Source organism: Homalodisca vitripennis, unplaced genomic scaffold, assembly GCF_021130785.1.
Source record: "Homalodisca vitripennis isolate AUS2020 unplaced genomic scaffold, UT_GWSS_2.1 ScUCBcl_2355;HRSCAF=7028, whole genome shotgun sequence".
In the NCBI taxonomy this organism is placed as follows: domain Eukaryota; kingdom Metazoa; phylum Arthropoda; class Insecta; order Hemiptera; family Cicadellidae; genus Homalodisca; species Homalodisca vitripennis.
Genome location: NW_025778468.1, coordinates 21,471 through 34,527, shown reverse-complemented (window position 1 = coordinate 34,527; position 13,057 = coordinate 21,471). Strand labels below are relative to the sequence as shown.

Here is a 13,057-nt window from a genome sequence, read left to right as displayed (position 1 = left end):
CGACTGAATTATGATTGATTGCAGAGTGATTTAAACTTAACACTAAAAAATAATTTAAAAATAATTTTACTTATTTATAAAAATAAGTAAAAAATAATTTACTTAACACTATCAACATTTGTCAATAGTATGACATAACCTATAAACTCAGTTTCTCAACTTTTGTGTCAATCTAACAATTAATCAATCAATCATAGTTTACGATAATGAAATATCAGTGTACAATTATTTACCTTTATTGTTGTAGTTGTTGTAAATGACGAATCTAAGCACTCCACATTTTCACGAATAAACATAGTTATCTGCTTTATCCCGTGCGGCGGACCCACAGTTATCTGCTTTATCCCGTGCGGATCCCGTGCGGCGGACCCACTGGACGGGCATCGTAACGTTACCGGGCGTTACACTTTTTTCATGAGTGACTCCGAGCCGCAATCTAATTTAAGACGTTGTCACGTCAAAACAGTATTATGACAAAAATGCACAGCATAGATAAATTTTACTTACCGTACATTACAACGTGCGCATTACCAAATTTATTTATAATTTTAAATATAGAAATAGTTTAAAACTGAAAATATTTTTAATGCGTATGATTTAGAAAATGACATTCTATTGAAATATATGTTTAATATATAAGATACAATAAATGTCTGTGGGTAATAAGGAGGCCACAGATCAGATGCAACAGCAATTTATGTTTTAATATTAATGATTATCCAAGATATTTTGTTACTTTCACCTAAGGTAATATTATTGATTACCTTAAAATGAAATAAAATATGTGAAATGAATGCTTTACAACTTGGAGTTTTACAAACGAAAGGCAAGTACAGGTCTTTTCAATATATTACAATCAAAAGGAAGATGCAGGTCCCTTCCCCTCTTTCTCCCACCACCAACCACACGACCCGCGGATCAACATGTACCGCTTAATTGTACGGTGTATAAAAAAGAACCAACATGTACCGCTCATTACACGCGGACCAGCATGTGGACAAAAGTTTTTATATATTAAAAAATATTAGCATACATTTATCAAGCAAGTTATAAAACATAAATGTATGCTGAGAACAAATTCATAACACGGTTATATGAAGGTTTAAATAGGGGGCTTGATGGACCTGCATGGGTCGCTGTATAACACAGGACCATCAAGTGCCTTGTTTCCGTAAATATATATATATATATATATATATATATATATATATATATATATAAGTGCAACTTAGAAATCTAAATGGATATGATTTGCAATAATTTACAAATTTTAATTTTATTATAGTAGTTCCAAAAATTATATACACATGCATGTATACAACATAAAAAGGCATTCTTAAATTCAATTATTTATTGTTTGAATGTGGATAGAGCCTTTCTGGTTGTTTGATAAGGAGAACACAGTAGGTGAAAATCTGAAGATGAAGCATTAAATTGTTGCTAGTAGAGTTGTCCAGAGGGTTACAGGAGTATAATATGTTTTATTGCAGCTGGACATCCTGGTAAACAATGCAGGACGATCACAGCGTGCTCTCTGGGAGGACATTGACATTGCTGTTGACAAGGAGATATTCAAGCTGAACGTGTTCAGTGTAGTGTCTCTGGCTCGACTAGCTGTGCGCTACTTCAATGAGAAAGGTGGAGGTCACCTAGTCACCATGTCCAGTCTAGCTGGGGTTGTCGGGGCTCCCTACTCTGGTTCCTACACGGCTACCAAACACGCAATTATGGTTAGTGGCTCACATTTTATTTTGGAAACTGAACGAATGAGATTAGCATGTATTTCCAGACGCAATACGATGATAAATTATTTGTCAAAGCGTTATTGACAATATATAATATACATCTTGGGAAAAAAGTTAATTCATGATTATTTGTACTATAACGTATAATCAAAATCAACCATTGACAAGATATTGCCACGCAGGAGCAGGGCCATACATCAGGGTTTCATAGTGTACATTCTTTTCTTTCTTATTGATGTTTTATATTATTTTATAGTATAATGAAGTACATTATATATTTCAAACCAAAATTTATTTCATTTTGAAGGTAGATTTGAGTGAAGACTATGAGTGGTGTAGTATTATGTACAATGCACTTGGCTAACGTACCACAACATAATAATTTGTACATACAGGAATGTAATTATAATGATAAATAATATTAAATAACTTGAACCACAATGGGTTAACCCATTGGCTTATACATATTTTTACTATCAGCTCAACTGGAGTTATCCTATTAAAAAATGCTAAAAACGTAAGAGTTTTGTTATGTTTATAAAAAAATTTATTTTTCAAGTTATTTGGTTATATTTTATATCTTTTTGGATTAATATGAAATGGGCTTTAATAATAAATAGATAGTGATATATTTGGTCATAATTTAAAAATAATAATGCTGTACAAACTAAAAAAGTTTTGGAATTTTTTAATTTTTTTTTTACTCAAATAATATAAAATAAAATACCCCATTGTTGCTTTTATTTTATTTGAAATGTATTTCTCTACCTAGCAATACTATAATATGTGTGTGTGTGTGTGTGTGTGTGCGCGTGCGTGCGTGCGTGCGTGCGCTGCGCGCGCGCATAGTTTGTCAGAATAAATGTTTTTTATAAATACTGAAAAATCAAGAATATTGATTTTGTTCTCTTGCAGTACACTAATATTCTTATAGTAACTTATTATTCATTTAAATTTCAATTAACTGTAGTATTGCAGTTTTTCTTATGTGTTACTACAATATTAGTTTAATTTATACTAACATTTGGTTGAAAAATTAGTTAAAAAAATTATTTAGATGGTGCTGTACTTGTCACAGAACGGTTCCGTGATATAAATTTTGACCCCAGGCTAGCTGTCACGGAACTGTTCCGTGATACAAGGCCAATGGGTTAATAGAATATTAAAACTACTTTAATATAAACTTGCCAACTTCGGCATTAATGCAGAGGGGTTAGAGTTACATCAGCCTACATTAACTAACAAGGCATAGTAGCTGTAAATGACCTTTAGTTCAATCCCATGTAATCAATGTGAACTTAAAATGAATTTTGACGAATACACGTGATTTTATGATTGTCACTGTCAAAACATAGTGTAGTGAATCCAGTGATTATTTTTTCAAAACTATACTCAAAAAATTATGAGTTATTCAAAACTGTTGATTATTTCTTGAATTTATTTTATTTACTTTTATGTATTTATAAATGTATTGATCACTTAAATTCCTCATTGTATACATTTTCTTCACACAATTATCCTATTTGAGTAGATCAGGATTGTTTGAAAATTATTGATGTCATTGATCTTAGCAATGCTTGGTGGGCAAAGTTGTAACTACTTGGGAACCCATTTGATTATTTCTTTGTGTTCAATTTCCGTGTTACATATTATTTCGTATATAGTGTGATAACTATATTTTATAGTGTGCCAAAGGTATTATTGCTTATCATGAAAATGTGATTTAAAAAATTTAATTATAATGTCTTGTTTGTAAAATGTGCAGGGATACTTTGACAGCTTGCGGTATGAAAGGATAAGTCAGAGTGGGGGGGGACAGTTAGCCATCACTCTTCTGTGTCCAGGACCTGTCTTTAGTAATGTCCTCAGTGAGAGCTTCACAGAGACAGCAGGCCAGGTAACTTTCAGATTGTTCCATACCTTAATTATTATAAATAAAATGCTTCATTTATATAAAAAGTAACAGCTAGCTGGTTGACATGGTTTACAAAATGGATGTGTTGCGTGTACAGAAGTTCATGCAGCACCAGGATCCCACGGATAAACGTATGACGACCCGAACGTTGTGCCAAGTTGTGTGCTGTGGCCATTGCCAACCGGTTGGATGAGGCTTGGATGGGGCTATTTCCAGTAGTGCCTCTCTGCTATGTTCTACGTTATTATCCCAATATTGCGAGAAGGTAAGTTGTACTAACATGCATCCATAAGTAGTTCAGAACAGTGGAATTTGTGGTATTATGAGCCAAGCAATGCAATGTGTAACATTAGTAAAAATTAGGAAAATTTATTGTTGGCAAACATTTTAGTTAAAACATTAAAGTTCAATTACATTTTAAGTGTAATTAGAATTAACTAGTTTCTTAGTATTTAAAACTCTGGCAGGACATTTCTTTTTATTTATAGTTCTAAGCAAAAACATGCTTCGATTATTTATAAAGATATGAGGAATTAGTAATTTTCATCATTACAGTGTTAAGTTTTATTGTGTTTGTTTCAGGTTAATACAAATACTTAACACCAATTTTTTTCAGAAGATAAGGGATAGTAAAGTTACTGTTCCTGACAAACCAAAAACAAGTTAACCGAGTGAAGTATGTTTTGAAAATATAATTATTTATTGTTGTTGTGTCCCTTGTTTGTGCTTGTTTATGATTTATTGCTGTAAGATACTTTCAGCTTGGGAGTTCATAAACATTGTGGCATTACCATTTTTGCATTTTTTTTACCATTGGCTTGTGAAAATTACAAATATAATGTATCAGTGCTTGCAGTGTGTTGAATGTGTGTGATTTCGGGGATTGCACTTATATCAAACGTTTCATGTTTTCAGAAAAACCTTAATTCAGTTTTCTTACTCATAACATATCTGCATGTTGTTTGTACAATGATAATGCATTTGATAGATTATACCTTGGTATATATAATTTGTTTTGGTTTTCAATCAAGATTTTAATACTTTTGTTGAGATCAAATACTGTCTGTACTTTGTACTTTTAGAATCAAAAACTGAATACAACTGTGTTATTAAAACATTGTGTTTTTATTGTAATAATTATACGAAGCTGTAAGATTATATGCTTCCTCGTTATATTTGTTTTTTAGATTTTTGTAGAAAACATTTGTTTTAACAATGGTACTTACATGAGTTATATGTTTCCCAGCTACTGGCAAACATGAGCAAATCAATTCTTTAACTTATAAAAAAATTTTTACATTCATTCACTAAGAAACTACAGCAAATACAGGAGTTCAAGATAAAACCAAACAACTAAATACAAAAAATTTACTTTTTACTATTGATAGATGTAATGAAAGTTATACTTTTTTATTTTAATTTTTTAGGTTTTACGAGTTTGAGATGTCTTAAATTTGAACAATTTTAAAAATTTTAAATTTGCTGAAAGTAACAACTGTAACATATTTAACATAATTTTAGAAAGAGTATATTTTTGGTAATCTTAGATAAAAATTTTGATTTAGAAAAATTTGTAACCAGGTAAAAGTAAAAAAAAAAACTATGAAACCATATAACTTTGATGTTTTGGACCACCATGTATACAAGAAGCGATACAAATTAAAACTTTTTGTATTAAAATGATCAGTGAATAGAAAGAGAGACCTTAAAAATGAAGTACGGCTCAACCTACCTGTACATTTGAAAATCATTCTAAAATAATCCCCTGCCCCCCTCCAAAGTACTATTTTAGTGTATCTTTTAGTGTTAACAATTACTCTCCCAAATTGTTTGTAGTCGAAATGTGGAGGTTTTCGTTAAAAAGAAGAAGATAGGTTTCTCGGTTCAACCGCTATATATCGCAGGCGGGTGATCTGTATACGGAGTAAGTATAATATTTTCTAAACTTTTTATATCTCAAAATTTTCAAACCATTTAAATATATATATTGATTACATTTAAATCCCTTAAAAATATTTTACTCGCCAAGAACTTGGGGGGAATGCTAAAACAAGTTCAGTCTTATTACAAATCTTACCTTATTAACATCTTGTTTCTTTGAACAGTTTAATAACCAGCTTACTTATAGTTTACATGAATTAAATCATAATGCTTAACTATACAACAAATGTAGTTGTAATCCCGTATTTCTGAAATAAACCATATTAATATTTCAGTTATCACAAAAGCTATCTATCTCTACCAACTGACCCAGAAAGACGGAGGTAATACTTTATATTAGCTCAGAAACCCACAATGTTTTAATCATACAAAAAAGTGTAATGATATGTCCAGATCAGAAAAGTCCAAACCCACTGTAGTGTTTCTAAGCAAAGAAAGAACTTTATGTGAAGTAAGTTTTTTATGAATCAGCATAAGATATATGAAGTTTATAGTGTTGTTAATTTTTTTTGTATTAGTAAAGATTAGTGTATTATTTATATTAATTGTACAGATTTTTAATCCTTGTGCTTTTGTTAGACTGTAGCTATGTAAATTCTATATACAGTTTTACAACTTGTGCATGTTAGTATTCTAGTAATTTATTTATAATATTATATATTATGGCAAATTATATAGTATTTTTGGAGTAGCATTTCTTTTAGGATTATTCATACATTATTTTTATTATTTTGACATTTAATTATAGTGTTACATCCCAATTCTTTGAACAGTTTAATGAAAAGTGATGAAATTTGTTGAGGATAAATGTAACCCTTACCGTGCTGTACATATGCGAGAGTTGACTTTGATGTAAATGCCTTAAACACCTAAAGATAGATACATAAACAACTTTCAGTCATATTTTGTTATATTAATTCAGAACTTATTCGCTGGGGTGTATGAAGAGTATATTTTAGTATTTTAAAGGCGGCATATTATGTGACCATCTGTGTACTTGTCGATTGATACTTTTCTCAGGTAACTGAGAATGGCTCACAGGTAACATTTTAGTACCATTGCTTATGCCACTTGCACACATATGTGTGTGGTGCTGAACTTTTACTTTAATATCTATCACATACTTTTATTTTTTATTTACTATTATAGAACTCTCATACTAATTTATGAACATAGAATCTAATATTGTAGGTTAAAAACTTATAAAATCAAATATTTTTTACTTTATCGTAAACTTATCGTTTGTATGTTCCTAGTACATACATATTTCATGCTCCAATAACTTATATACGAGGGTCGTTTGTTTTAACTTCTGATCTCATGCTATGAATATACGAGGGTCGTTTGTTTTAACTTCTGATCTCATGCTATGAATATACGAGGGTCGTTTGTTTTATCTTCTGATCTCATGCTATGAATATACGAGGGTCGTTTGTTTTAACTTCTGATCTCATGCTATGAATATACGAGGGTCGTTTGTTTTAACTTCTGATCTCATGCTATGAATATTACGAGGGTCGTTTGTTTTAACTTCTGATCTGATGCTATGAATATACGAGGGTCGTTTGTTTTAACTTCTGATCTCATGCTATGAATATACGAGGGTCGTTTGTTTTAACTTCTGATCTTTCTGACCTGCCACGTGTCTGGCCATTGGGGTGTGAGATCGGAGGTTGTAAAAAAATAACCTTATATCATCAATAACCTAACTGTAACAATTTTACAATGTAAAATTATCAGTAGATAAAATGTATTAATTTGCTATGTCGCTAATTACTAAGTAATTATATTGTAAGTAAATTAATTAATTTAAAAAAGATATAATTTTTATTTCATTCTATTACAAAAAATTAAAAGTAACAATTGGTTAATAAAATTTCATTTATTTTTTATATAATTGAGCTAATCCATGTTAGGCTGCAAATATAACGGTACTATCAGGATTAATCATGTTTCCAATAGTTTATTTGTGAAGTAATTGACAAAAAGTAGGTCCCTTGGTTTTTTTTTTTCATAAATGAGACTTGATTTACCTATTTGTAATATACCTTTGGAACTCACAAAATCTCCATGAATGTGATATCCTTGAATCTTTGAGCAATTACAATGTTCGCTTTACCAAAATTTATGTTCAAAATTCAGAGTACTAAAATGAATGTAAAATCTTAGTGCTTATTGTATTATGAGAGACTATTGGTAAAACAACTTAATAAATTATGTTACTCCTGTTTTAATTTTATACTCTATGTTATTTTCATGTGAAAAAAAATTACCTTTCCTTGGAATATCAAAAATAAAAAAGAACCCTAACACAAATTTTTAAGGTAGATCTTTTGAATTTTAAAATGTAAAGCGATAAAATTTGTATATAACTTAATATGCAGCTTATTGCCTTTGCCAACAGTCTTAATAAAATAAATATAACCTATATGTTATAATTATAAGGTAGAATTTACTCAATAGTTATCGTGTACCATAGAACAATTCAGTAGGATTACAAGGTAGGAGTGCAAATGTTGAAAATGAGAAAATAAATTTCTCAGTCCCCTTAGTCTTCAATAAAGCTCAGTAAAATCCCATGGATAGACGTGTACTATGATTAAACACTATTGCATAATGTAGAAATGAGATTAGATGCAAAATTTCATGTACTTGCCTCAATTTATTCTTGAAATATTCTTTGGGAAATAGACAGGTAGAAAACAGACAGAAGAAGAAATTTGCTAGCTCCCTGAGTACTAGGGACGGCAATAGCTGAGAATGGTGTAGACTAGTAACAGGCTAAACGATCATATCCTTCCAAGCAGTCAGCCTGACTGACCATTGGTGGTGGTTTTGAAGCCGTTGGTCCCCATGTTTAGTATCAGAGAGAGTTTGTTAGCCCTGGTGATCTAAGTTTATCTGGTGAAATAAGATATTCTTTACCCTTTTAATAACAAAATATACAAAATTTCAATTCTAAGTTCAATTCATATTCAAGATATGCCCCTTTGCTAACGCGCTTATCCAAATCGCATAGACTGACATGTACTTTCATCAAACTCAATCTTTTTCAAGGGTTGCATTTACCCTTGCCATAAAGGGAGTGGAGTCCTTTATGGTGAGGCCAGAGCCAGGTTGTGGGATAGCTTTCTCCTATTGCAAAGCTTTTGTAAAAGATTGGGAAAAGAGGACAAGATACTGTAATTGGAGTAAGGCCTCAGGATTAAGGCAATCAAAAATGTTTATATCTCCTTATGCTAAAGTGTGGGCATCTCTCCTAGATCAAAGTAAGGAGGATATAAGAATTATAATAGGGATGCTGACAGGACTTGGCCCCCTTAGAAAGCATCTTATGAAGGTGGGTCTTAGCCAGACTGATGAATGCAGACTCTGTGGAGAAGAGGAGGAATCAGTGGAGCATGTATGGCTAAACTGTCCTGTCATATCTAAAATTAGGAAAAGATTCCTAGGAGTATATCTCCTCAGCCCCAAGGTCATCAGAGAACAGGAGCCCTAAAATCTTATTGGCTTCTGTAAAGTCTCAGATTCTGAGGATACAAATATAAGTAAGAGAGGCACAAAGGTCCTTTTAGGACTAAGTGAGAGGACAATCGTCTCTTTCCTTCAGGAAGAAAAAGATTGAATTTTAATTGAGATGTTATGCAGACATTAGGCTAAGCTAACATTCAGTGAATAAACTTAAAAAAAAGTAAATTTGAAACACATTTTTAAAATTTTAAATGGAATACCTGATTTAAGCCTGTTTAAATTTTTTAATATTCTTAAATACTAAAAACAGGTCAGTTTTTAGCTACAAAAATATTTATTAATCAGCATGTAAATCCAGATAGAACAAAACCAATAAGTTCCCTTATTATTTAAAACATTTTAGAAATTAAGAACCAAATTTACAAAAGTTTAAATTGTTTTAAGCATTGGCAAAAACTAGACTGAAATCAGAAAGAAATTGGATTAATGCCAAATCTTTGCTTAATTTGTTTAAGTAAAATAAGTATGTTGAAAGCATCTGAGGCTCCGCTTTTAACATGGAGCTTAAGTTTTAAATTCCGTTAGGAATATGAACTCGTTTTAAATCCAAAAATCTTACAATATATAAATATACGATTATCTGTTAATACTAGTTGTTTATCATTTATATTCAGTATATTTTCCCATAAGAAACAATGGATTGCCTTTCGGGCTCCGTTCCGCTGATAGGACATACACGTTGTGCCTTTCATCTGCAATGGGTTCATAAGCAAAAGTTTATGCTTATGATGTCCCAATTGTTCAGCAGAAAATTGCATGTGAAACTTTGGGTAACTGCTAGTTGAGATATACGAGGGCTGTTCAAAAAGTATCAGACTTTTGTTAAATGAAATTGCATTTATAGAACTACAAACTTCTAATCCCCTTCAAAGTAGTCTCCTTGGTGATGCACACACTTTTCCCAGCGTTTCTGCCACTGTTTCAAAACATTACTGGAAGGCATCTTTTGGAATGCTGTTAAGCTCGGCCGTGGTATTCTTTTTAATGCCTTCTCTTTCTTGAAATCGAGTTCCTTTCAGGGGCATTTTCAGCTTAGGAAATAGCCAAAAATCCTAGGGAGCCATGTTGGGGGAGTATGGAGCTTGATAAACCAGAGGTTTGTTGTTTTTAGCGAGAAAACTGAATTAGATGTGCAGAATGGACGGGTTTCCCACAAATTTTGTCGTTTGCATCACATAGGTGATGAAGAACCTCAAGATAGTATTCTTTTATGATGGTTTGGCCGTGTGGTGTGTACTCATGATGCACCACTTCACTTTAGTCAAAGAAGACTGTCAACATGACCTTGACTTGGCTGCGAACTTACCATGCTTTTTTTGGTCTTGGAGATGTTGTGTGTTTCCACTGCGATGATTGCATCTTAGTTTCCGGGTTGTATCAATAAATCCAGGATTTCATCACCAGTGATCACTGTATTCAGGAAGTCAGGGGTTACTGTTTGCACTGTCCAGCATTTCTTGTGCAATTTTAAGGCAAAGTTGTTTTTGCTCCATTATCAACAAATTTTTCGGACACTTTTCTCATTTCCAAATCTTCAGTTAAAATCTAATGTACTGACTCAGTGCTGACTCCAATTTCTTCTGCTAGTTCTCGCACTGTAAGACGATGGTCCTCGGTGAATTAATTTCGCACTTGTTCAATAAAATTCTCATTCCAGCTTGTGGATGGTCTGATACTTTTTGAACAGCCCTCATAATTTACAGCATACTTTTTCAGCTGATTTATTTTTAACCTATTTTCTTTTCACTATTTTAAAAATGATTTTTTGTTTCAAGAGGGGGATACATTCCAATATCTCCTCTGGTTACACCAGTGGTTATTATGTGAGACTCATCCTTGCTCTCGACTCTCGTTGATCAGCCGAGACAAGATTCATCTGTGCTGTGTGACTCATACTAACTCTTGAGTCAGGTCACTTAACTGAGGCAAGAATGGAGGATTTCTATTGTACATTTTTATTTTTTGGACAAGATACTGAGGAAATCTTAGTTGTTGATTGTATTGAATTTAAATCTTTTATACTTAAAGGCCCTCCGCACCGTTACCAAAGTAACACCACATACAGGATAGGAATTCAGTTAGTAGGACTTGGCCTGCCTACTGCTGATCACATAGAGGATCCATCTCCCATTCATTCAGTTATTCATTCAAATAGGGAGGACATGATAGAAGTCCACCACACTACATGTCATAACAGGCTTCACTGAGGTTGCATGTAATTTCTAATCTATAGCTCATTTCATAAATATAAAATTACACACTATAAAACTCATTCTTCTAGAAGTAATTTGCATGCAGAATTTTAAAGTCTAAATAAAAAATCTTTTTTAGTGTATCTTGCCACATGATACATTCACATTTTTTCATTAATTGTTTACATAATAAAGGTATACATACACAAAAAGTCACCATAAATTGATGTAAGTATAGAGTTAGTTAGGCTATATGTCACATGTTTGAATTTCTTGTGGGTGTATTGAGTTTTTTTACAAATTTATTTATTCTACTATTCTAAGACCATGCAAACATATTCGTTAACACCCAGCCAAATTTCATTATCATCAAAATCAGTGATCCTCATACAGAAATAAAGCTTCATGCAAGATGTGGATAGACAGAAATTAAATTATTACAGGCCGACGAGGGCTAGGATTCACTAGAGCTCAGGCAATTAAGATTTATATGTTTTAAATATATTATTGGCAGAGCATTAGCAAAAGCCTATCACTTGAGGCGCTGGAAAAATTTCATTCCTGTGTGTCTGTCCAAATCATATCTCAAAAACAATCTGACCTATAGACAAAATTTTGCATGAAGCTTTATTTCTATATGAGGACAACTGAGTTTGATGATGGTGCATGACACTCGGTGGAATTCGACAGAGGTAGCGAATATTTTTGGTCTTATGGTAACCGTGATCTTATGGATAACAATTGGTTTTATGGTTAACCATGGTAGCAACAAGAAAATAGGAAAATAATTAAATTTGTGAACAAACTGATTGCAATCATATGAGATTTTAACATGTGACATTTTTATTCATAGAATTAACAAGAAAAACGTAGTAGAGTGGAATGTTAACCCTTAGCGAGCCACAAATAAATAATCAAAAACTACTCCTAAGAGCCATACACCTTAAAAATAAAAAAATTCCCACAAATCAAAACCAATTTGTTTTTATAATTCTTATAACATAAGAGCTACAAAAACGACAAAATATTTTTTTTTCACTCTTTATTGTTAATTTACTAAAAAAGATTTATTTTGACATTCTGACATCACGTAATAATACATAAACTACACTGTACATTGATTAAAAATATTGATTAACATCAAAATTGAAAAGATAAATACGTGGTTCGAAAATGGAAGGGCGAATAAACACCTAACCCCACGGAAGGCTACAGGCGGACTGAGCACGCGTCAGTAGACGTCGTTGGCTCTGCAGGAGACTATGAACATCCGGTCGCCCACCATTTTGCCGCTCGAACAAGAGCTGTGACCTTCAAAATAGACACAAACGGTTGTCCCTTGTTTAACAGTTTTTACTAAGTTTGTTACCCAGAAATGCTTTTAAATAATATTTTTTTTAAATATTGATTTTGCGTCAATGGACGTCGTTGGCTTTTAGCGCTAGTTTAGGCATGACGTCTAGTAACATCATTGGCTCGGAAAGGGTTAAAGGTCTATGACAGTACTTGGTTTTAGCGCAGTCTTGCGTTGTAGTACCTTCCCTAGCTCACTGGAAGTTTTAATATTTGAACACTGCCATGAATCTTAATGAAAAAATGTGAATGTATCATGTAGCAATTTATGTAAAGAAAGATTTTACTGTAGGCTTTAAATGTTGCATGAAACTTGATTTCTAGATAGACAAGAATGAGGTCTATGATAGTGCATGTCCAACCATGGAATTTGACTCAGC

At 32.3% G+C, this 13,057-nt stretch overlaps 1 protein-coding gene across 1 annotated transcript in view; it reads left to right on the top strand.

Annotated features, from left to right (window-relative positions):
- LOC124371975 (dehydrogenase/reductase SDR family member 7-like) overlaps positions 1–13,057 on the top strand; it is a 44,312-nt gene that overhangs the window by 30,304 nt on the left and 951 nt on the right. Inside the window, 5 exon segments of the mRNA XM_046830343.1 lie at positions 1,491–1,730; positions 3,511–3,642; positions 3,758–3,802; positions 3,804–3,925; positions 4,243–4,336. Of these exon segments, the coding sequence (XP_046686299.1) occupies positions 1,491–1,730; positions 3,511–3,642; positions 3,758–3,802; positions 3,804–3,925; positions 4,243–4,327 (624 nt within the window). The 3' untranslated portion in view covers positions 4,328–4,336.